General features: G+C 47.0%; 1 protein-coding gene and 2 long non-coding RNA genes across 10 annotated transcripts in view; 2 read left to right on the forward strand and 1 right to left on the reverse strand.

Annotated features, from left to right (window-relative positions):
* The first annotated feature begins 3,582 nt into the window (after positions 1 to 3,582).
* On the forward strand, positions 3,583 to 16,510 carry LOC119871221. Its single transcript, XR_005357131.1, has 5 exons — positions 3,583 to 3,722; positions 5,826 to 6,117; positions 6,650 to 6,796; positions 8,508 to 8,692; positions 16,002 to 16,510. It is a non-coding gene; the product is annotated as an uncharacterized LOC119871221 (long non-coding RNA).
* LOC102156091 lies at positions 8,689 to 17,058 on the reverse strand. 4 transcript variants are annotated; one of them, XR_005357130.1, is made up of 4 exons: positions 16,861 to 17,058; positions 16,038 to 16,282; positions 10,440 to 10,726; positions 8,689 to 9,349 (listed from the first exon to the last, which is right to left on the reverse strand). It is a non-coding gene; the product is annotated as an uncharacterized LOC102156091 (long non-coding RNA). The 4 variants fall into 4 exon arrangements; XR_005357129.1 differs by having other exon boundaries at positions 16,777 to 17,058; XR_005357128.1 differs by lacking the exon at positions 16,861 to 17,058 and adding an exon at positions 16,657 to 16,716.
* The window catches only part of MTHFS (methenyltetrahydrofolate synthetase), a 36,176-nt gene continuing 28,861 nt past the window's right edge, over positions 16,769 to 24,083 (forward strand). The window contains exons 1-3 of one of the 5 annotated variants that reach the window (XR_005357126.1): positions 16,769 to 16,995; positions 21,139 to 21,400; positions 22,285 to 23,207. Coding sequence is in view for 4 of the 5 variants with exons in the window: in XM_038533024.1 (XP_038388952.1) it covers positions 16,876 to 16,995; positions 21,139 to 21,400 (382 nt within the window). In the remaining variant the exon portion in view is untranslated. Of the gene's footprint in view, positions 16,996 to 17,288; positions 17,310 to 17,459; positions 18,034 to 18,294; positions 18,347 to 21,138; positions 21,401 to 22,284; positions 23,208 to 24,083 lie in introns of those variants that run through there. The other 4 variants (XM_038533024.1, XM_038533027.1, XM_038533025.1 and 1 more) reach the window with 4 other exon arrangements.

The following is a 24,083-nucleotide window of genomic DNA, read 5'->3' on the forward strand; positions in this document are numbered from 1 at the left end:
TCATGATATCGGGGTGATGGGATTGAGACCTGGGTCGGGCTCTGTGCTCAGTGAGGAGTCAGCTTGAGGATTCTCTTGCCCTCTCTCCCTCCCCCTGATCTCAAATAAATACATTTTTAAAAGAGATTTTATTTACTTATTCATGAGAGACACACAGAGAGAAGTAGAGACACAGGCAGAGGGAGAAGCAGGCTCCATGTGGGGAGCCGGATGCAGGACTGGATCCCAGGACCCCAGGATCACGCCCTGAGCCAAAGGTAGACACTCAACCACTGAGCCACCCAGGCACCCCTAAATAAATTTTTTTAATAGTTCATAAATAGAAAATTGTGTCTTCTGTTACATCCTGAGTTCCAATTTCAGATCAGTAGAATTAACTGCAAGACAGGAGTTAACACCATACATACTCTTTTCCAGACCTTCCCATACTTCCCCACCCTGGAGACAGGGTCTCTGCCCCCTGAGGCTTGTGTCACCTTCCTGAGGAAGTAGTTGATCTAAAGAAACTGAGCCCCTTGCTCTCAGACTCTGCATTCTCACAGGGGATTTCAGCTGATTCAAGCTTCACTTCCTCTGTGATTCTTTTTTTAAAAAGTTGCTCTGAAGAAACCTCTTCAGGAATCAGTCTTCCTGAGGCAGTGTCTACGCAGCACAGATCTCCCATGCATGCGCCCTGTGGCCTTCTAGTGCTCCCCACAGAGCAGACCTCGGACAACCAGACAACCAACGGGTTCTGTATCTTATTGTATTTTATTCCATCAGGACAAGTGTGCTCCTAATGCCCACCTCCCTTCGGTGACCACGTGTGGCCTCCGTAGTTAAATGTCCCCCGTGATTCTTGACAGTGTGGATTAGGACTCGGGGGCAAGTCGGTAGGGAAACGTCTTTTGCAGAAGTAACTTTGGCTGATTTATCAAATCATGTCTGAGAGCCGACCACCTGGGGCACCGGGGGCTTGAGTCTGAAACAGGGGGCACTCCTACCCCATTGTTCTAGCTCAGTGCTTCCCTGCTAAAGTGTGATGTCCTGCTTCCTGTTCCCACGGATCAGAACTAAGTGTCCAGCACAAAGAGTCATGAATGGACAGAACAGGAAGTGCATGTATGGGTGCTGCTACCTGGAATACGTTTGCACAAGAAACCACAAACCTTGGCTTTTTTTTTTTTTTTTTTTTTTTTAAGAGAGAGCTAGAGAGTATGAGTGAGGCGGGGGCAGAGAGATGGGGAGGGAGAGAGAGTCTACAGCAGCTCCCAGCTGAGCACGGAGCCCTACTTCGGGCTCGACCTCTCTCACAACCCTGGGATCATGACCTGAGCTGACATCAAGAGTCAGACTCAGACACTGAACCTACTGAACTATCCAGGCCCCCCCAACCCCCCCCCCCCCAAACCCTGGCTTCTATGCCACAATGATCTTGTTAACAGAGTAACTCCCAGGAAACCAGTGACACTTCTGGCTTGGTTTGTGACCTGGTCTTTCAAACTGCAGCTCCCATGTGTTTTATTACAGAAAAAGAGGAGGGTTTATGATCCCCAATGCTTAGCTCAAGCCACACACAGAGATGAAGTGAAACAGATCATAGACCTACATGTAAGTTAAAACTATAAAAATCCCACAAGAAACATAGGAGAAAATCTTCACAACTTTGGAGTAGAGATTCTTAGCTATAGCATAAAAACCTGTACCAGAAAAGAAAAAAAAAACCCTAAAAATTATACTCTTATAAAAACAATTTAGAATTATATCTCAATAAAGTTGTTAAACTCAAAAAAGCCAGTCATGGAATGGCAGGTAACATATGCCACAGTGATATCTGACAAAGGACTTGCATCCAGAATGTATGTAACACTCACAATCCAGTAGCACCACAACCCTCAGCCAAATTGAAAAATGGGCAGAAGTTTGGAACATATGCTTCATGAGAGCAGATGGGAAATTTTCACAGAAGAGATGCTGGAAGCCACCAATCACCAGGAAAATGCACATGTGCACCAGCATGAGACCAGCGTATGGCCCCCTTGAAAGGTCTGACGGCACCGAGCTTTGGGGACGACGTGGAGAGCCTAGAACTCTCTCGTGCATGACTGGTGACCGTGTAAAATGGTATGTCTGTGGAAAAGTGTGACAGTTTCTTGTAAAGTGACACACACACTGACCCTAGGGCTCCTAGGTATCCACTCAAAAGAAATAAAACACATCCATGCTCTTCACAGAAGCTTTATTCATAATGGCAGGAAGGCCCAGAAACAACCCAAATGTTTAACAAATTGTAGCCCAACCACAAGACGACTATTACTCAGCAATAATCAGGGGATGGCTTACGAAATCGGATGGACAAACCTCACGCACGCTGAGTGAAGGAGCTGGTGAGCAATGAGTACAGAGTGTGCTGGGTCTTTCCCAGCCAGGGAAGACAAATCTACTGGTTGGTGCAGAAAACCAATGAGTGGTGCCTGGGGTGGGGGCTGGGGCACTGTGGGACAGATCTTTCTGGGCTGTTGACAGTGTTCTGCATCTGCACTGTGGTGGATAAAATCGTTGGAATTCATAGTGGTGCTCACTTGAAACAGGTGCATTTTATTATAGATAACATCTCCACGTAGTGGATTTTTAGAAAGCTCTTGTTTTTGAAGAAAAAAATGATAGATACTCATTATAAACCATGCAAATTAAGGAAAAGTATAAAAGGAAAGAAATAACATCACCCCAAATACTAAGTTATTTTTATTTATTTATTTTTAAAGATTTTATTTATTTATTCATGAGAGAGACACAGAGAGGAGCAGAGACACAGGCAGAGGGAGAAGCAGGCTCCTCACGGGGAACCTGATACAAGACTCGATCCCAGGACTCTGGAATCATGCCCTGAGCCGAAGGCAGATGCTCAACCATTGAGCCACCCAGGTGTCCTCCAAATATTAATTTAAAGTAGAATGTTATTGGGGAGCTTGGGTGGCTCAGTTGGTGAGGTGTGGGGATTCTTGGTTTGGTCTCAGGTCCTGGACAGCTGGGCTCTGTGCTCAGCACAGAGTCAGCTTGTCCCTCTACCTCTACCCCTCCCACCCAGCTCACACACACACATACTCTCTCTCTTTCTAAAATAAATAAATAACTCTTAAAAAAAAATAAAGTGGAGGGGTGTCTGGATGACTCAGTGGTTGAGCATCCACCTTGGGCTCAGGTCATGATTCCAGGGTCCCAGCATCAAGCACCACGTTGGGCTCCCTGATGATCAGGGAGCCAGCTTCTCCCTCTCCCTCCCCACGGCTCATGGGTGCGTGATCTTTCTCTCAGATAAATAAATAAAATTATTTTTAAAAAAAGGATGTGTCGCCCATGAGGCTGGAATGAGGCTGAACATCATATTGGCTGAAACTGCATGGCAGGGTAATGGCTGCTTACTGGTTATTCCCCACACACTAGAAACCCCAGCTAAGTCATCACCTTTAATTTTCATGTACTCCTCTGAAGTAGGTATTATCCCCATCTTAGAAACAGGCTTAGAAGCAGGAAGAAACTTGCCCATGCTCATGGGGTTGGGTAGGTGGGTCACGTTGGCCATGAAGCCACTGGGCACTCACTGCCCTGAGCCTCCTCTCCTTACCACTTCCTCCTGATCCCATGGGCCTCCCAGATTGCCATCCCATTCACACTGGGACTGTGTGTGGGCCAGCTGGCTGGAACTGGTTTCCCCACCAAGGGCATGCATCCTCAACAGCCAGGTGGGTGTCCTCATCTCCCTCGTCTCCACCCTTCACCCATTTATGTGTGTCCTTCTTATAGAACTGCCCTAACTTAAACTGATCATCACTGTCATGGATTTGGGAACTTTCTGCAGAGGGTGCAAAGCTGCTGACAGGGAGATATTGCTTTGAGTACCTCCATGGAGCATGAACATAAACCCTGTCTTTACAGTTAGTTGGTGGCCGTGTGTGGCTATTTGTGCTGGAAGATGCTATTTGGGACACAGCATCAGGGTGGACATGGCTGGATCATTTTTCCATGGTGTTGGTGGGTTTTCTCTGGTTCGTCTGTTTTCGAAATGAAGGCAGGACTTTCGAGACAGCTGACTGAGCCTAGGGCTATGTTTTGCTGCTTTAACGGAGTAGACCTAACTGGCTCCCCGAGAACCAAACCCACACCCAGTGTTTGCTGAAACTGTTCTGAAGCTCCAGGCTGATGACTCTGCTGTTTGAGCAATCGAAAAATGTATATACAGAAAGTGTGTATTACAGACACTTGCAACACAAGTACTCTGACACAATCTAATTCCCACTGACTTAGCTCCTAGTGCCCCGAGAACTCCCACATCCCTACCCACCACAGTCAGCTGCCTACTTGCACTTGTATTGGTATATTTTCTCCCCTCCTATTACGATTGCAGGGCCAGGTGTTAGGAGGCCAAGCCCTATACTTGTGGGTGACACCTTGCTCCTGACTCTGCAGGAACCTCTCTTCAGCCTCCCTTATCATAAAACCAAATAGAACCAGACACACAATCTCTCGGTGACTACCCCACTCCTCTGCTCTCATTCTCAGAAAACCTCCTCATAAGAGAGTCCGTATTTGGTCTCCAGACTCTCTCCTCTTTCATTATCTCTTGGACCCTAATGCCCCCTCTACCGATGTCAAGGATGGATTCCCAGTCTTCAGGTTTCCTGGCATGATGATGTTGGACATAGCAGACGACTCTCTCTATGTGCTGTTAGCTGACTTCAGGGACGCCGGTCTCTCCATTCTCCCATCTCATAGGCCACTCTTCTCATTTCCTGTGCTGGGTTTTCCTCATCTCCTCAAGCCAGCTGCCCAGTCCTGAATCCGGGGCACCGCTGGCTGGTCCTTGGCTTCCCTCACTCCCACACCTACACTGAACTTCAGGTGTCTCCTTCAGCGAGGTGGCTTTACAGGGCCACCACATGCTGGCCCCACACCACAGCCCAGACTTCTCCCTTGAACTCCAGACTCAGATCAGGTGTTCAACTACTCATTTGACATCTTTCTACTTGGATGTTTAACAAGTGTATCAAATGCCATCATGTAAAATCTGAGCACCTGACTGTCTCCACTCCCTGAACCTGCCTCCTTCGCCATCTTGGTTAACGGCACCTCCCCCTCTCCATCTGCTAGGGGAAAACCTTTAGATTCGTTGACTCCTTTACTCTCAAACCCCAAGTGCAATCCATCAGGAAATACTATTTGTTTCCATCATCAACACACACCCAGTAGTCAGCAACCTGTTATTATCCTCATCACCACTACCTGGTGCAAGCCATCTCAAATCTCTTGATGGATTTTGCAGTGGCTGCTAACTGGTCGTCTTGCTTCTGTCCTTGCCTGTCCACAGCATATGCCTGACATGCAGCTAGAGGGATCCTTTAAAATGTAAGAGGACTTGAATGAGTATGTCACAGGGATGAAAGCTATGGCTTGGAAAATATAGTCTGTAGTATTGTGACAGCACTGTGTGGCGACGGGTGGGAGCTACACCTGTGGGGAGCACAGCAGAACATATAGGGAAGTTCAATCACTATGTCATGCATCTGAAACTATGTAACACTGTGTGGCAGCTATACTTCAATAAAAAGGGAAAAAAGTAAGATAACATATGGTACCTCTCTACTCAAAACTCTCCAGTACTTTTCACCTCCCTCCAAATAAAAGCCAAAAGCTTCTAACATCCTTACAAGGATTCTCATTCTGCTGTTTCTATAATGAGACTTTCCCTGCCCTGTGAAGAGCCCGAGCTCATCCCTGCTGTGTCAGGCACATGGTGAGCCCTTGGGTGAGTCTTATGTGTTCCTTCCAGCCTCCCCATTTCTTTCCAGCTGGGGATACTGTATGGCTTCTGAGGATAACAGTCCTGGGGAGACTCGGATGGTGATGACTCTATCGTGAGGCCCACCCCCAAGCCCACAGAGCTGTCTGGGGACTCGGACATCAGAGCAACATCACCTCTGGTGTCACGTGGGCATGCCAGGATAGGGCTACTGCTTCCAGAAGCATAGTCCTTGGTGGAGGTGCGGTGTACAGCTGCTGCATTGTTGCCATGTTCTCAAAGACTTGGAGTAAACAAGGAAGACTGTCGTCCCCAAGAGAGGCAAAGCATTACTTAACCAGGTAAGTCTCTTGTTACAGGGTTCTACTCAGCTTACAGAGCCATCCAGAGTAGCCATGGACACCCAGGGAAACAATGCCTCCAAAGTTCAGCAGAGACATTTGACCATTAGCAGGACCCCTGAGCTCTGGGAGTCCCCGGACGGCTCCGCTTACCTACTTATCTGTGTCCTTGCCTTCAATCTTATTGATGGTCAACCAGATGCTCAAACCATGAACTAGGTTTCTGGGAGTCATCCTCAAACCTTCCTGTCCTCTATTCCTGTTCTTCAACCATAAATTAACCCAATCCTGGCAACTTTACTTCTTAAATATCTCTTATTCCATCCATATCTCTTCTTCTAGCTCCTTAACCCCTACACTAAACCAAGGTACTGTTACTTCCACCCAGACTACTTCTGGAAGGGATGTGTACCCTGACCCATTGCCAGCCCCCATGGTGTATATTCAGTACAGCTAGCATCCTTGTCTGAAAATGTAAATCCAGTGTCACCCCTTTGCTTAAATTCATTCAATGTTTTTTTATTCTTCTTAGGAACTCAAATTCTCCCACAAAACTCTGTGTCATTCTCCCTCCCTACTTGAGTGTGGGTTGGACCTAGAGACTTGCTTCCAAAGAAGAGTGTGGAAAGGGGAAACAAAGCTGTGATGGAGAAGCCTGGCGGATACTACTTTTACCCAGGTGATCACAGTTAACAGATGTTGATAGCATGTGTGTGATGAAAAGGCATTTAATCTCTGTGTTATTCTTCTGCAAACCCATAATGCCCAAATCGAGGGACATTTCACAAAATACCTGACTAATAATCCTCAAAACCATCAAGGTCATCAAATAAATAAGGAAACTCTGAGAAACGAGCAGTCTAGATGAGTCTGTGAAGACACAGCAACTAAAAACAACAGGACGTCCAGGATGGGACCCTGGCACAGGACAAGTGTGTCAGTGGGAGAACTAGAAAAATCCCTGTAAAGTCTGAAGTTGAGTTAGCAGCAATGTACCAACTCCTAACTCTGGGAAACGAACTAGGGGTGGTGGAAGGGGAGGAGGGCAGGGGGTGGGAGTGAGTGGGTGACGGGCACTGAGGGGGACACTTGACAGGATGAGCACTGGGTGTTATTCTGTATGTTGGTAAATTGAACACCAATAAAAAATTAATTTATTAAAAAAAAAGAAAAAAAATTGTACCAACGCTGGCTTCTTAGCTTGGACGTGTGCACCACAGTAACACCAGGTGCCAATGCTGTGGGCTGGGGGAGGAGCATACAGAAAATGCATATTTCCTATGGAAACTTTATGTAAATTTAGGGTTTAAAAACGTTAATTAAGACGCAAAGAGATGAATCAAATCCACCCCACGTTGTCTGGACCCAGCCCTTCAGCCTTATCTCCTGCCTTTCTGCTGATGAGCATTCCCAGCTATTTTTGATTCCTCCGGAGCATCACACTGTTGTTCCCTTTAGGCCCTTTGCACATACAGCTGTTTTTTCATAGAAGACTCTCTCACCTCCCTTCTCTGTTCTCACCCACCCTAACGCCTGGTTAGTGCTTACTCAACCGTGGGGTTTCAGCTGAGATGCCACTTCCTCGTGATGGGGGTGCTGAGGCGGAGGTGTAGTCATCAGACACCTCCAGGCCTGTGTAGACGGTAGGAATGCTCTGTGCAGGCTGACTATATTGAGGGTTTACATGATAGCTCTATTTCCTCCTGCAAGCTGGCACTTGCTTTATTTTTTATTTTATTTTTAAAGATTGTATTTATTTATTTATTCATGAGAGACACACACCCACAGAGGCAGAGACAGAGGCAGAGAGAGAAGCAGGCTCCTTGCGGGGACCCTGATGTGGGACTCGATCCCGGGACTCCAGGATCACAACCTGGGCTGAAGGCAGTCGCTCAACCGCTGAGCCACCCAGGCGTCCCTGGCACTTGGTTTATTAACACCAATCTGTGGTAGTGCTGCCTGAACTTTAATATGAATACAAATCCCTTGGGGGACCTATTAAGATAAAAATACAGATTCTGGGGAGGGCCTGAGACCCTGGCTACCTTACAAGGTGCCAGATGGTGCTGATGGGTCACGGACCAAGGTCAAAGTCAAAGATATTGGTAAGTGGATCACATTTTGGCATGCTAATGAAAATTAAGGCTTGGGCGGAAACATGTAAGAAAGACACCCTGCATATAAATGAATTCAGTGCTTGTTTCACTTTTGAGGATGGAAACTCTGCTCATTTCTGCTGCTCCCTCTTCAAACCTGCGCGTCCCCACCCACATGCTCAATTTCCACACCATTTGTTGAACGGAAGGTGTGCTATCAGCACAGTGTCATGGACGGACGTGAGTCAGTGGGATTCCCTGGTGACATTATTACTTTTCTTTTTACATTTCTAGAATGGGTGCTTACCACTTAGAGTGGAGGGAGCCACCCTTTCCTGAGTGTTACCTCGCTTGTCAAATTATGCTTCCACGTGGTTCAGTACTCCAGCTACCGTTTGACCAGTGAAGAACGATGAAGTTTTGGAATATAAGTGAGGTTTGAAGCCAACAACCAAGAAAGAATCCTTGAGACCTCTTTGGTACAAAATGGTTGTTTTATTAAAACACAGGGACAGGACCCATGGGCAGGAAGAGCAGCTGCCCTGGGCTCATGAGGGCTGGCTGATTCTATACCTGCAGAGTTGGGGGAGGTAAGGAAAAGAGAGATTTTGAAAGAATTTTCATATGCTAAGAAGGACATGTGAGATACCGGAGGCCTTGCCATTGTCAAGGTAAAGATTGCTTTTCCCTGGACTAAGGTATTAAGACTTTTGGAAGTGTCCTGAGGAATGACACACATATCCCGTCCTGGGTGTGGGTTGTTTGCGGGTTATCAGCTGGGTTTTGTCCTCAGCTAGCCCTACTCCTCTGTTAAAGAATATGAGGGGTCTCCTGACCTGGACTTCCTCCGCATCTTGGGATTTTATTAGCTTCAGCCAACTGCTCTCCCACTGAGTTTGCTCATGACCCAGCCTTTACTCGCTGACTTAACAGATATCCACCCAGCACCCACGCCATATGCGGTCCAGTGCTGAGCACGAGGATACAGGCATCTGTCCCACATGGTCCCAGGCTGAGAGCACACGGCTGGTCACAAGAGCAGGCGGTTGAGATTTGGTTTTGGAGATCCTGATTTCTTTCACGTACTAGCCTTCCACATTCGTGAGCTTGGGCAATCTCCAGGCCTGTTTCCTGTTCTGTGAAGATAACACAGTAATAATATCTATGTCACAATTTCTGTGTTGAGAACTTAGCATGGCATGTGGCAGAGCAAGCTCAAGAAATGCTAGTCCTTGTCAATGGCATTGCTCCAGCTCAGAGGGCAACGCTCCCCTCACACTCCCCTTGCCCATCCCATCGTAAGCAGTCCTATGTTAACAGAGCCCTGCAATAAGGACCACGGGATAGTCTGTCAGGGAGACAGGTGGGAGGGTTTACGTCAGCCATCCAAGAGCATACAACCAAGAAAACCCTTCCTGGACATTTCCCAAAATTCCTCTTCCTGGCTGTTGCTTCCAGGGACCTTTTCCCCCTTTTCTTCCCTCAAACACAACGGAACTGATTGTGTTAGCTCCGCCACCGCCTTCCTATGTGACTCATCCGCCTCCATCCCCCCTCCTCCCCCTTTGGGAAGTAACTGAAACTCCTCTGACCATTTTAGGCACAACAGGTCAGGGACCAGCTTTCTATCATTTTGGCTTTTGGTCTATCACCCAAGTGCCTTATCAAAGGATTTTTTCAATCAATCAATCAATCAATCAATCAATCAATCAAGTCAGTCATATAGATGGTGCCTTCCTAGGAAGCACTTTAGGATGGCTCTGCAATCAGCCTGCCCAGGGGTCCGGGGAAGCATAGCGCACTGGGCTAGGGAGTGGCGAGCAACCAGGCAGCCCAGGTAGTTGAGAGGAGCGGCGCCAACGACAGGTTTTCACTAGAGGAATTTTGGGGAGACAGTGATAGAGGGAGGATGCTGAGTCTGGCAGTGCTGGGACCAGGCTGTAGGAGAGCTTGATTGCTGGGAGATGAGTTAGGGGCCTGATGTAACAGGTGGTCGGTCTATGTTTATTCATGTACACTTGGGTCAACTTAAACTCCTGTTTTCTCACAGGATCATCTCTCCCATTTCATGTTTCTACAGACTTTATTTACTTAACAGTTTTTTACCTTTTCTTCTGAACTAATTCTAATCTTACAGAAAAGGTTGCAAAAATAGACTTTCCGTACATGCTTCATCTAACTTCCAATAACGTCAGCATCTCACATAATCATAGTGCAGACAGATACCTGAAGAAACTGAGGTCGATACTCCGCCGTGAACTAATGTCCAAGCCTTCTCTAAATCCACCAGTTTTCCCTCTAATGTCCTTCCTCTGGCCATCAAGGATAGTGAAGTGTATTTAACTGTCCTGTTGTGTCTCCTTAGTCTCCAATTCCTGAGTTTCTTGGTCTCTCATTGTCTTTCATGACCTTGAGAATTCTGAAGAATGCTGGTCAGGTGTTTGTAGATGGTCTCTCAATTTGGGTTTGATGTATTGTTCACGATTGAGGTTTTCATGCTATCCTTGATTTCTCTGGCAGGAAGGAATACCACACAAACGAATTTGTGTCCGTTTCCATGCATCATATTAGGGGGCATGTGTGTCTTATCACATGTGAAGACCTATTGTCTTGTGGGGAGACACTTTGAGACCATAAAAACATTCTTTTTGTTCCTTATTCTTTTGCCCGCTGATTTTAGCGCCCATCCACGGTCCCTGCCTGCACTGATTATAAGTGCAATATTTGCTTAATGGTGATTCTCGATTTCCATCATTCCTTCCACATTTACTAACTAGAATTATAGGATAAGGAGTTATACCTACTTGTTTTTGTCATTTATTTATTATTACTCATTTATCAATCACTATGGACTTACTGATATTTATTTCATGGGTTATAGAGTAAAATTATTATTTTGCTGCTCAATTTGTCCTAGCTTCAGCCACTAGGAACTCATCTGGGTCCTGGCGCCCCTTTTGCCATGCTCCCTCCCACTGTGATCACCTCCTTAACTTGTTGCACCACAGGATTTCCCAGGCCCATCTTGCTCCTGCCTCAACTCTGGAAACCTATTTTTTTTTTTTTTTTGTGGGAGAATGACATTTGGAAACCAACATCTGGATGCCAGATATCACTGCTATGGAGGGTCCTTGTTTCTAGATCCTCTGATGAACAGAACTAGGAAACCTAAGTGTATGTAATCTAACACACATACCTCTACTTATTTCTGTATGTATCCATTTGTATATGTATTTAAAATCACAAATTCATATCAATACTTCCAATTCCAAGCCAACACAGTGAGGTCATTCCCACCTGTACTCCTTCCTTATCTGTAACTAATTTTTCCTGACAAGGAGAGGCTGGGATTCTCAGTGTATTCACTTATTTGCTCAATTCTAGAACACAGATAAAAGTAGTTTCACAATTACTAATTTATAACCCTACTAAAAAATATCTTCACTAGAGCATCATATTAGTGTAATGCTACTTCAGCCTTTAATATTACCGTAGTACACAGTCAAAATGCTGGTTTCCAAAGTAACTTAAGTTTTTTTTCTCCACCATTCATGGTGATTGTCAATCATGTAGTTGTGTCCCTGCTTGCTGTGTTATGGTTTCCCTCCACACCCTGGCTATATGTACTTGTGCACCTGTGTATGCAGTTGTCTGCATGGTTCTGAGGGTTAGAGCTACCCAGACAGGTGTCATCAAAGAAACATCATTTTCCTCTCGTCATATGGCTACCCCCTTCCCACTCTCTTACCCTGTCCTCACAGATTCCCTACAGGGACTCAAGGATCATTTCGTTTATTGCATTTTTTTTTAAAGAAATGAGCAAATACATGTATATTTTATTTTTTACTCTTCTTAATTTTATAGAGATGTGGTGGACAATAAATTCACCTTTTAAAAATGTATTAATTTGTAGTTTTTAGTACATTTACAGTGTTTTGCAGCTATCACTTCTAACTTTAGAATGTTTTCATTACCCCAAAAAGAAACCCTGTACTCTATGCCCCTTCCTTCCAGCCCCAGGCAACCACTCATCTACTTGCTGTCTCTATGAATTTGTCTGTTCTGGATATTTCAAATAATGGGATCTTACAATATGTGGCCTTCATGTCTGGCCGGTCACTGAGACCTATCCGCGCTGTATCATCTCATATTCCCACAAGTATGAGAATTCATTTCTTCACACCCTCACCAACTCATCTTCTGTATTTTATTTTTTTAAAGATTTTATTTCTTAATTTGAGAGAGAGAGAGAGAGAGAGAGGGAGAGGGGGGGAGAGAGAGAGAGAGAGAGAGAATGAGCAGTGGGGAGGGACAGAGGGAGAGAGGGAGAAGCAGGATCTCTGCTGAGTAGGGAGCCTGATGTGAGCCTCGATCCCAGGATCCTGGGATCATGACCTGAGCTGAAGGCAGATGCTTTGACTGAGCCCCGCAGGTACCCCTGTATTTTTAAAAATATTTTATTAATGAGAGGCACAGAGGGAGAGGCAGAGACATAGGCAGAGGGAGAAGCAGGCTCCCTGTGGGGAGCATGATTTGGGACTCCATCCTGGGACCCCAGGATCACGCCCTGAGTCAAAGGCAGATGCTCAACTGCTGAGCCACCCAGGCGTCCCTGTATTTTTTATTATAGCCACGTTAGTGTGTGTGAAGTGGTATTCCTTCATGGTTTTGGTTTGCATTTCTCTAATGACTAATGATGCTGAAATCTCTTCATGTGGTTATTAGCCATTTGTGTATCTTATGTGGAGACATGTCTATATTTAAGTCTTCTGCCATTTAAAATTAGATTATCCTTTTTTATTGCTGAGTTGTTAGAGTTCTTTATATATTCTGGATTCCAAATTCAGATAAATAAATATCTGATGAAGACATATGATTTGTTGATATTCCTCCCATTCTATAGCTTGTCTTTTCATTTTCTTGATGGTGCCCTTTAATGTACTAATGTTTTTAATTCTTTTATTTTTTTAAGATTTTATTTATTTATTCATGAGAGACAGAGAGAGAGAGGCAGAGACACAGGTGGAGGGAGAAGCATAATGTTTTAAATTCTGATAAAATCCAACTCACTTTTGTTACTTGTGTGTTTGGTGTACAGCTAAGAAATCATTGCCTGATCCAAGGTAATAAGGATTTATGCCTGTTTTCTTCTTAGAGTTTTGTTTCAGCACTTGTGTTTAGCCCTTTGATCTATTTTGAGTTACATTTTGAATATGGTGTTAGTTAAGGGTTCAACTTCCTTGTTTGCATATCCCAGGACTGTTTGTTAGAAAAGACTGTTCTTTCCCTATAGAATCATGTTGGCACTTTTTTTTTCAGGAAAATCAATTGACCATGAATGTGAAGGCTTATTTCTGAGCTCTCAATTCTATGCCAAGTACCCATATTTTTATCCTTATGCCAGGACCACACTGTCTTATTGCAGCTCTGTAGTAACTTGTTAGGTTTGGTAGTGTGAGTTTTCCAACTTTGTTCTCTTTTATCAAGACTGTTTTGGTTATTCTGCATTCCTTGCATTTCCATGAGAATTTTAGGATCAGTTTATTGATTTTTGCAAAAAAGCCAAATTTGATAGGTATTATGTTGATTCTACAGAATCAGTTCAGTTCAGGGAGTAGTGCTATCTTAACAATATCAAGTCCTCCAATCCATGAACATGGGACATCCTTTACCTTATACAGATCTTCTTTCTTTCAACAATGCCGTGTAGTTTTTGGAACTCTAACACTTGTTAAATTTATTAAGTACTTTTTTGGATGCTATTGCAAATGAAATTATTTTTTAAATTTGAGACTATTTACTTTATTATAAAAATCTGTGTTAGGGTTCTCTAGAGAAAGTGAATCAACAGGAGATCCATATGTACAGGCTTATTACATATACCTTATATATTATATGTACCTACTATCATATATACTCAATAATATACACATATCAGATATACATGTAAATCTCATTTATAATATATATTTCCTGATATATATCACAAATATATATATAAAATGAAATACCAGTCATGAACTGTGTGGGTCTGCTTACACAGGTCTTTTTTTTATTTTTTAAAAAGACTTTTTTTTTTAAAGATTTTATTTATTTATTCATGAGAGACACACAGAGAAAGAGGCAGAGACACAGGCAGAGGGAGAAGCAGGCTTCATGCAGGGAGCCTGACATGGGACTTGACCCTGGGTCTCCAGGATCAGGCCCTGGGCCAAAGGCGGCACTAAACTGCTGAGCCACCCAGGCTGCCCCAGATCTTTTTTTTTTTTTTTTTTTTTTTTTTAATAAGGAATCCAGTACTGTATTTGCTCTTATGAGTTTACTAAAATCCTTTTTTTTTCTCTAGCTTACTTTATTGGAAGAATTTAGTCTATACTAACACCTGGGTGGTTCAGTAGTTGAGCGTCTGCCTTCGGCTCAGGTCGTGATCCCAGGGTCCTGGGACTGAGTTCTGCATTGGGCTCCTGCAGGGATCCTGCCTCTCCCTCTGCCTATGTCTGTCTGTCTGTCTGTCTGTCTCTCTCTCATGAATAAAGTCTTAAAAAAAGTCTATAACACATATACAAAATAGCTGTTCATCAACTGTGTGTGTTATCTGTAAAGCTTCTGTTAATGGTAGGCTATTAGTAGCCAACTGTGTGTGTTATCTGTAAACCTTCTGTTAATGGTAGGCTATTAGTTAAATTTTTGGAGAGCTGTGTGGGGGTCAATGTCCCTACTCCCCATGTTGTCTGAGGGCCAGCTGTATATGTTGCACAACAGAGCCAATAGGAGGTGTCTGTTGATAACAAGACTTATGTAAAGAGCTGACTCATATGATTATGGAGGTCAGCAAAATCTTCAGAGCCATGGTCCCAATTTGAATCCAAAGGCCAAGAACTGCTGTAGAACCAGAACCAGAAATATGTTCCATATGTAGAGTGCTGGGCTGGAAGAGGTATATTTGTATACTGGTCTTGTATCCTGCAACTTTGTTGAGTCCCAGCTTATTAATTCTGGAATTTTTTTATTTTTTTAATTTTTTATGGATTTCCCCAGGATGTCCTACATGTAAGATCATGTCATCTGAAGAGATAGTTTTACTTCTTTCTTTCCAGTCTGGATGCCTGTAACCCCATTTTTTAATAGTTTCTTTATTAAAAGGAATTAGCCCTTTGTGGTTTATGTTGCAAGTATCTTGTCTCGGTTTGTCAGTTGTCATTACTTATGCATATGGCTTTTTATACTATGCAAAAATTACAAAAAGCTTTCACTACGTGAAAAAGACAGCTCTTTTAGTCTAATATATCAAGCTTTTTTCTTACCACCTTGCCTTATACTGCGGTTAAAGGGGAACTGCTGTCTCTCCCACTACTGCCTAGTCTCTGCTTTTACACTAGATCCTTAATCCATTTGGAGGTTTTTATGTATGGTGTTAGATATGCACATTTTATTTAAAAAAATGGCTGTCCAGCTCTCCTTGGACCATTTATTAAAAGATGATGCTGGCCCCAGTGATTTGAAATATCATCTCTGTCGTATACTAAATTTCCATAAGGCTTCTGGTCTATTTCTGTGCTTTCTGTGCTATTTAATGCTGTACTGTGTGTTCAAGTGGCAGTGCCAAGGTGTTCTAATACTAGAGGCTTGATAGTTTGTTTCAAGGTTTGGAAGGGCCAGTTCCCGGGGGGTGGGGGGCTCTCATTTTCAGTGTTTTTCTATTCTTGAATGCTTGCTTTCCAATAGGAACTTCGGTAAAATCGACGTTAAACTTACGAAATTTTCTCCAAACTTCTAATTGTTTTACAGCTCATTCTCTATCTGTGAAATAATGAGCCCTCTCACCTTTGTGTCACTGATGTAAACTGAGTTTAAGAGCCTTTCTCCACATGGAGTTACTCCTTGGAACTATGGTTTCCCCTCCTCCTGGTCCAGGTAAGCTCCGGCAAGCGCGGGAAGCCCGGTGTCCACCTCGGAGGCCCTGGAGGCACAGAGCTTGCACAGGAGGCGCACGCAGCCCGCCCTGCACGGCGAGCACACGGCGGGCCCCGAACTGGTCACAGGGCCGGGTGGCCTGCGTCCCGGGTTCTCTGCAGGTGAACAGGAAAGCTCTGTCGGTCCCTTGCTAATAAGCCAGCTCCGTCCTGCCCACGGAAGAGAAGAGTGGGGAAGCGTTTTTGCCAAAACCCCACATCATTTCCCCTTTGACCAGCAGGTCTGCGTCGGCCTGCCTCGGGCTCGCGCAGGCCCAGGCTACGGCCCCGGCCCCGGCCCCGGCCCCCCAGGCCCCGAGTCCGGACCGGCCACAGCCGCTCGGAGCGGGGCAGGCGGTCACTAGGTCCCTGCCCGGAAGGGGAGGGAACGCCCCTGGGCCCGCACCAGGCTGGAGCCTCCCTACCTCGCACCGCCCCGGGGCCTCCCCCGGACCCTCCCCCTGGAGCCCCGCCCCAGGGCCCTCCCCTACCTCGGACCCTTGCCCCTGCCCCTGGGGCGCCGCCTCCCCGGCCCTCCCCTTGCCCGAGGCCGCCCTCCCCCCACCCCGTCTCCCTCCGACTCTCCCCCAGTCCCCGCCCCGACCGCGGACCCTCCCCCGACGCCCGCATCGCGGTCCCGCAGGAGGCGAGCCGGGGGCGGGGCGGGGCGGCCGCGAGCCGGAGGCGGGACGGACACGGGCGCCCGAGAGATGGCGGCGGTGGCGGCAGTGAGCAGCGCCAAGCGGAGCCTGAGGGCAGAGCTGAAGCAGCGTCTGCGGGCGATGAGCGCCGAGGAGCGGCTGCGCCAGTCCCGCCTCTTGGCCCAGAAGGTGCGACACCGAGGGGACCCCGCGCTCGGGGACGGCTGGCGACTCTAGGCTGGCAGACTGCGCAGGCGCAGCTCCCGGGCGCGCACGGCGTCCACGGGCGCGCGCACGTCCTTCCGGGGGCGGCCCCGGGGGCGCGCACGTCCCCCCGTCGGGCTCCAGGGCGCGCGCACGTCCCTCCATCGGTGCCCCGGGGGCGCGCACGTCCCTCCGTCGGGGGCCCGCGGCTAAGGAGGGCGAGGGTGGCGGGGAAGGCCAGCCGGCGGGGGGCGAGCAGGGTGGGGGCAGGAAGCTCCGGCCGGCTGAGCCGAGGCCCCGTGAGTTCCCGGGAGCGTGTGGACGCGCTGCCAGAGTCCAGCGGCCTCGGGGACACGAGCCGAGAGCGCGGCCGGGAGGGTGGGACGCCCGAGGGCGGGGCGGGGCGGGGCGAGCCGTCCGGCGGCTTCCCCCGGGCGCCGGGGCCCTGGGTGCGGAGCCTGCGGAGTTCGCTGGAGGCGCTTCAGGGAGCTGAGCCCGCAGAACCCCTTCCTCGCTTTTCCCTGCTCCGTCGTCCCCCCACTTCCCAAGCGCACGGTCCCCAGGGGTCCCAGCGGCCCGGAGAGCCTCCGTCTCGCCCCACGCAGGGGTGCAGGGCTGCTGTGTGCATTTGCACCGAGTTCCTGGAGCAGCCGCCAGAGGCATGGCGGGGGGCCTCGGGGGTGTAGACGGTACCGGAGCCTGGCCCGGCCCGCAGGTGCTCGGATCCTGGCGGGTTCTCTCCCGCCCTGGGAGCGCCCGTCCCGGTCCACACTGGCTGTGTGCGGGTTGCAGGGACGAAGCAGATTTGGCGGTTGCTCTGAAGTAGAGTCTGCAGGAGGAAATGGGCTTGAGAATAAGGAATCGCAGTGCCCAGGTGTACGATGAACACCAAAGCTCCAGAAACCACCAGTGGAAGATGTTCGAGATGCAGTTTGTAGTCGAAGACGGGATTTGTCAGGTGGAGGCAGGATGGCGTGGGTGAGCCCCTGCAGCCGTGTCCTGGCGAGAGGTGGAAGGACACCGGTGAGCAGGCCCTTTGGAGCCACACAGATCTGCGTTTTAGCGGTGTATGGTGGTGGCCCGGGCTCCTAATCTTTCCCAGTGTCTGATTCCTTATCCATTAAAAGGATCACGTCATCCTTGTAGGCCTACTGTGAGGGTTTAAACACGTGTGTAGATGGATGCATTCAGTGCTTCACCTTGTTTTGTTTTTGTTTTTGTTTTTTTACAGATTAAAAAAAAATTTATTTACTCGTGAGAGAGAAAGAGAGAGGCTCCCTGCAGGGAGCCCTATGCAGGACTCAGGACCCCGGGGGGATCATGACCTGAGTCCAAGGTAGATGCTCAACCACTGAGCCACCCAGGTGCCCCTACAGATTTTTTTAAAAGTAATCTCTACACACAAGGTGCGGCTTGAATTCACAACCGCGAGATCAAGAGTTGCATGCTTCACTGACTGAGCCAGTCAGGCGCCCCTACACGTGTTTTTGATATATCTTTTAGGAAAAGCATTTTGGAAAGTAGGAGTCGGTGCAGTGAAAATCAGCAAGACCTGCCAACTGGTTGGATAAAGCTCAGAGAACACAGGAGGGGAGTCCTGTGTGATTTCAGAATTCAGAGCTGGCGATTTAATGTCAATAGGCAGGAGGCCCATAGAAGAGCAGAAAAAAAAAACAAACAGGGAAAAAAAAAAAAAAAAAGAGCAGATTTTGGAATTGCCCAGGGAAAACCAAGATGAAGTCAGTTTGTCCACCTATAGAAGATTAGATTTCATAAATTCCAGGTCGGAATTATAGACAGAACCAGTGACAACACGTTGGCAACTCAGAGCTGGCGGCACATGAGAGAGAAAAGTTGAGAAACAGACCCATGACCCTCAGTAATAAGTACAATTTACCTCCTGCAAATACATCGAAGAAATGTTTCACAACCCGGTGTTTCACAATTCATACTTTATACAGTGAACTTTGAATGTGATTTAATCTGTTCTTATTTCGAATTCTGCATTTGTCACCTACCTCTATATTTTTCAAGGAGTTTCTGATTGCCTTTATTTTTCCTTTTTGGCAGAACAAGACTTTATCTTCTCAGTAGATTCTTCTTCATTTTGTCTCTTAAACCCGTTTTCTTCTTGAGAGCACTCTAGCCCCCCTTTCCCTCTGCCCCAGCCCGGGGCACAACCACTGCCTGGGTTCCCTCCCACCCTGCTTCTAAGCTGGGGCTGCTGCTCAAACCCAGTGTCTTTTTTTTTTTTTTTTTAAAGATTTTATTTATTTATTCATGATAGTCACAGAGAGAGAGAGAGAGAGAGAGGCAGAGACATAGGCAGAGGGAGAAGCAGGCTCCTCGCAGGGAGCCCGATGCGGGATTCAATCCCGGGTCTCCAGGATCGCGCCCTGGGCCAAAGGCAGGTGCCAAACCGCTGCACCACCCAGGGATCCCAAACCCAGTGTCTTCTAGGTTAGATTTCTTTCTTTCCATCTTTAATTAGAGTATTTTCTCAAGTAATTATTTTTGTGGGTTTTTTAAAATTATTATTATTATTTTTTAGAAATGTCTATAGGGGAAAACTTTTTAAGACTATATACCTTAGAACATATCTTTACCCTCATATTTGATTGATAGTTTGAATTTTAAGTTTCAAAATATTTTTCCTTGTTCTGCTCAGCACCCATAACCACCATTCAGGTTGAAGACTGCTATTTTTATCTGTTTTATATTTGGTTATTTCTTTTTTCTTTGTCCCTTTCTGCTTTTCCTGGAAGTCAAATCCTGTAGGGAAAATCCTGTATTGCCTTTCTGTATTTCGTAAGATTTTTTTTTTTTTTTACTTCCTCCATTTCTTTGTTTATTTCTCCTATTTTAAGACTTTTTCCTGAATTTTTAAATTTTGGTATTCTTAATTTTAATTTTCAAGTGTTACTTCTTAGTTCTCTGATTGCTTTCTTTCCATAGCAGTCTGTTGTTATTTTATTGATGCAACTATCTTCTTGAACTTGTCTGAGAAAAATAATGAGAATTTCAAAATTCCCTGTTCTCTGAATTATCTCCATTACCTCCTGGATCATCTCTCTCACCCCTTTAGTCCTTCTCTTTTATGTTTTGGCTTTCTGAAATGTTTGCTGAAACTTTATTGTGGGGACTGTTTGTGAATGTAGGTGTGACAGCTCCTGGGGATCTCCTTGCCCTTTGCAGGCACATTGGGAGGAATGGGCTACAGCCACGTCTGCCGAGGGCTGCCTGTGCTGCAGTTTGTCTGGAAGTACAGCCCTGTCTTCTCTCCGTCTCGCAGAAATTCTTCAAGTCTCTCGTTCCCAGCGCTCTAATGGTTTTCCTTTTTTGTGCTTCATTACTGTCCCATAAATGAGATTTTAGGAAGCCAGAAAGATAAATGTGTGCGCACAGCCTTACGCTGAATTTTAACCGATGTCTGTTGCTGTTTGTTCAGCTCTGGTTGTTTTATATTCTCTTTAAAGAGAACACGGCAGATCCTTTACTTTCTCAGCAGATACTTGGGTGCCAGAAGCTCCTGGTCTGCCCAGGATTTGAGTGTCGCATTTTTCTTTGTTTTGCATTATGTCAGGCCTCCTACCAGTGTTCTGAGTTCCCAGGGAGATGGAGTTAACCTCCTTGGCACCTGTCCTGCATCCTCTATCCACTGAATTTCTATGCGCTCCTTCCTGTGAGGGATACCTTGACTTTCTGTACCTGTTTCTTTCTGCTAGTCCTGGTTATGAGCCAGTTGCAGCATCTTTGTCTTTTTAGCTCAGAAGAACAGAAAAGGAAGGGGAGACGACAGATGAGGGTGGCTGGGGTGGGCAGCAGCTGGGGGGCAGGCCTGGGGTTCTCATGGGTTTTCCCACCTGCTGGAGCAGGTATGTGAGACCAAGATGGCAGGGGGTCAAGGAGGTAGATGCCGGGTTTGGAACCAAGCCCTGGCTTCAGGATGCAGCCCTGCCTGGCCCCCTGGCACTCTGCTGTCTGTTGTTTTGTGTTTGAATCATTCAAGAAGCCCCAGCAGGCTGAGAGACCAGGGAGAAAGTGTGACAACAGTGAAGGGGGGGAGCCACTGGTGTTTAAGAGCATAACCTGGGGGCAGCCACGTGACTGCCGTCATTTCCCATGCAGGTGATTGCCCATAGTCAGTATCAAAAGTCCAAGAGGATCTCCATCTTTCTGAGCATGCACGATGAGATCGAGACAGAAGAGATCATAAGGGACATCTTCCAGCAAGGCAAGACCTGCTTTATCCCACGCTACCAGTTCAGGAGCAATCACATGGACATGGTGAAGCTGGCGTCACCCGAGGAAATCTCCTCACTTCCTAAAACGTCCTGGAACATCCACCAGCCTGGAGAGGATGAGGTTCGGGAGGAAGCTTTGTCCACAGGTGAGCGCTGATGGTGTTAGAACTGATCCCCTTGGGTGCCATCAGACAATGACCCAATGGTAACAGGTTGTCAGGCCCCTGACCCACCGGTTACATTCAGATTGTGGAGGTCACTTTCTTAAGGGGATGAACTGTATGGGGCTTCCATTCCAAGGTACCCCTATTACCCTGCTTAGGATGAGCAGCCCTTGGTAAGCTGTGAGAGTAAGGTATTGAGATGTGGTCACCTTTGTGCAGATTCAGGCCCTTACCTGTCGGTCTAATTAGACATTTTCCCTGAGTAATTTTATCATTTCCCTTGATTTCCCTTGTGCTCTGTATATTAATGAGTACATTATTATTGCTAATAAGCTTTCCTGCCTCCAGATCAGCTGATGCCTTCTGGACATCTCCTGGATGTCCCGTGGGTGTCACCTGCTCCAGGCTGAATTCTGTTGCCCTCAGTCCCTCCTGGTGTGGGTCCCTCCTGGCATGTGATACCGGCAGCCATGCAGCAGACGGTGCCAGGAATGTCAGGGTCCTCCTCGACTCCCTGCCCCCCCCCACACCCCTTGTGTGGCCCATTGCCAAGTCCTTCTGATTTTACAACTGAATGGGTACTGAGTGTGTCCACTGCTGGGACTGTAGCCTGAGCCACCAGGGTGGTCCTGATGGCCTCCTCGCTGCTCCTCCTCACTGCTCTTCTTCAGTACGTCTTGCATCCTCTCCTGCTTGTTGGTCCATTCTCCATGCAGTACATGAAATGAGATTTCCAAAACACCCATCTGATGGTTTCTTTCCCGTTTCAAGTGTCTCTGGGGCCTCCTGTTGCCCTGGGGGGGTGGGGAGATGTGAACACTCCTTACAAGGCTTTTCCTGACTTGGTTCTGTGTGTCTGTTTTCAGGTATTTCCACTCCCCCACTGTGTAACCTGAGTTCCAGCTGCTCTGAGTGTGTTTCCCAGCTCTGCTTTGCTTCCTTTACCACTGGACCTTTGCACACACTCTTCCCTGGACAGCAGCCACTGGGGAGTTTAATTGTTAACGAGCAGTCAAAGAGCTGAAAGCAAAACAAGCCAGGAGCACTATTTTGTCAAATGATGACTCAGACCTGCCTTAAAGATGTATGTTTGACTAAGACTTAAGTAGTGGCAAGGAACCGCAGAGCAGCTTTGTGCGATCGTCTCTCAATTTCTGCTTCCTTCCAAGCTAACTCTGTAGCCTACAAAATTGACATAATGGGGCAGGAGAGGATAAGGTCATGGGGCTCATAGTGAGGGGGGTTGTCATCTGCTTTGTGACCTTTGTTTCCCCTCTATGATCCAGTCCTGCACTCTGCTAGAAGTTAGGCAAAGGTATACACAGATCTACCTCCCTCCTGTCCCACATTTGGTAGATTGGAGGAACGCCAGTATTGGACTAGAGGAACGTCCAACATTGTTGGACCATGGCATGTCTTCAGGGGCAGAGATTGCAAGCGTTTGAAGACAGTGAGACAGGAAGGGGTGTGACACATCTTGGGGAGTCGCCCAGGCTTGTAAGATGAGACTGAGGCCTTGTTCAGACTTAATGTAGCTGCTTCTCCAGACTTGCAGGCCTAGGGCTGGGACCCAGGACCATCCAGTTCTGTCTGAGTCTGAGAGCTGCTCCTCCAGTGCTTGCATCACCTTGGAATGTCCTGCGGAAATTCCTGTCACCAGTTCTTCAGGGACACAGCCCGTGGTCTTTGTACCAGCTCGGCCCACTGTGGAGTGTATTCCTTAGGTTCAGCTAAAGCGTGTCCATTTATGCCTTTGTTCTACTTGTATTTGAGGACAGCAGTGGGAAGAGTAAGGAAGAGACACGATCTTTCCCCTTAATCTAGTTGTGCTTCCTAGTTACGATAAGCTCTGTCCAAGTAAATGAGGATGGTTTTAGCACATGATTTGTCTCTAGAAGCTATTTGGTAAATAGTAACTATTCTTTTTTGTGTGTGTGGGGGAGACAGTGCACAAGCAGAGGGGAGGGGCAGAGGGAGAGGAAGAGGGAGAAGCAGGCTCCCTGCTGAGCAGGGAGACCGACATGAGGCTTGATCCCACCACCCTGAGATCATGACCTGAGCCAAAAACCAGGAGTCAGACACTCAACCACCAGAGCCCCCAGGCACCCCTTTTCTGAAACTCCACAGAATATAGGAAACTATTTGCTCGGATCACTGTGTTAGGGCTGTTTTGTTTCTTCCTGGAGGCTCTCTGGGAACTCATACCTTTGTGTGGGCACCTGAGACATAACTTGAATGAATGATCCTAATGAAGGCTGTCTCGTCCTCAACCAGAACATTTTAAAGTAATTGAATGGGATGTTGTCCATAACAAGTGTCACGTCCTTCTCGGTTGCTTGTGATCGCTGCTTCTGGGAGGGTGAGGGTTGGTTCACTCAAAGTAATTCCCATTAAATTGACCTCATTTGTTTCTTTAATAGGATTGCATGGCCTCAGAAAGAAAATAATGAGGGTGGGTGTGAAATTCATCCAGGTATTTGACAGAGTCATGATATCCTTGAGGATAAGCTGAATACATTTAGATTGGGTCATAAGACTTCATCCAGAAAATATTTATGGAGCACCTGGTCGGCGTGGGGTGTGATGGGGGCAGGGCAGGAGGCAGGCCTGGTCCCCGTCGCCGCGAAGCTGATGACCCGTGCGTGGTCCCTGCTGACATGGATTT

Source organism: Canis lupus, chromosome 3 (assembly GCF_011100685.1).
Source record: "Canis lupus familiaris isolate Mischka breed German Shepherd chromosome 3, alternate assembly UU_Cfam_GSD_1.0, whole genome shotgun sequence".
NCBI classification, from domain to species: Eukaryota; Metazoa; Chordata; class Mammalia; order Carnivora; family Canidae; genus Canis; species Canis lupus.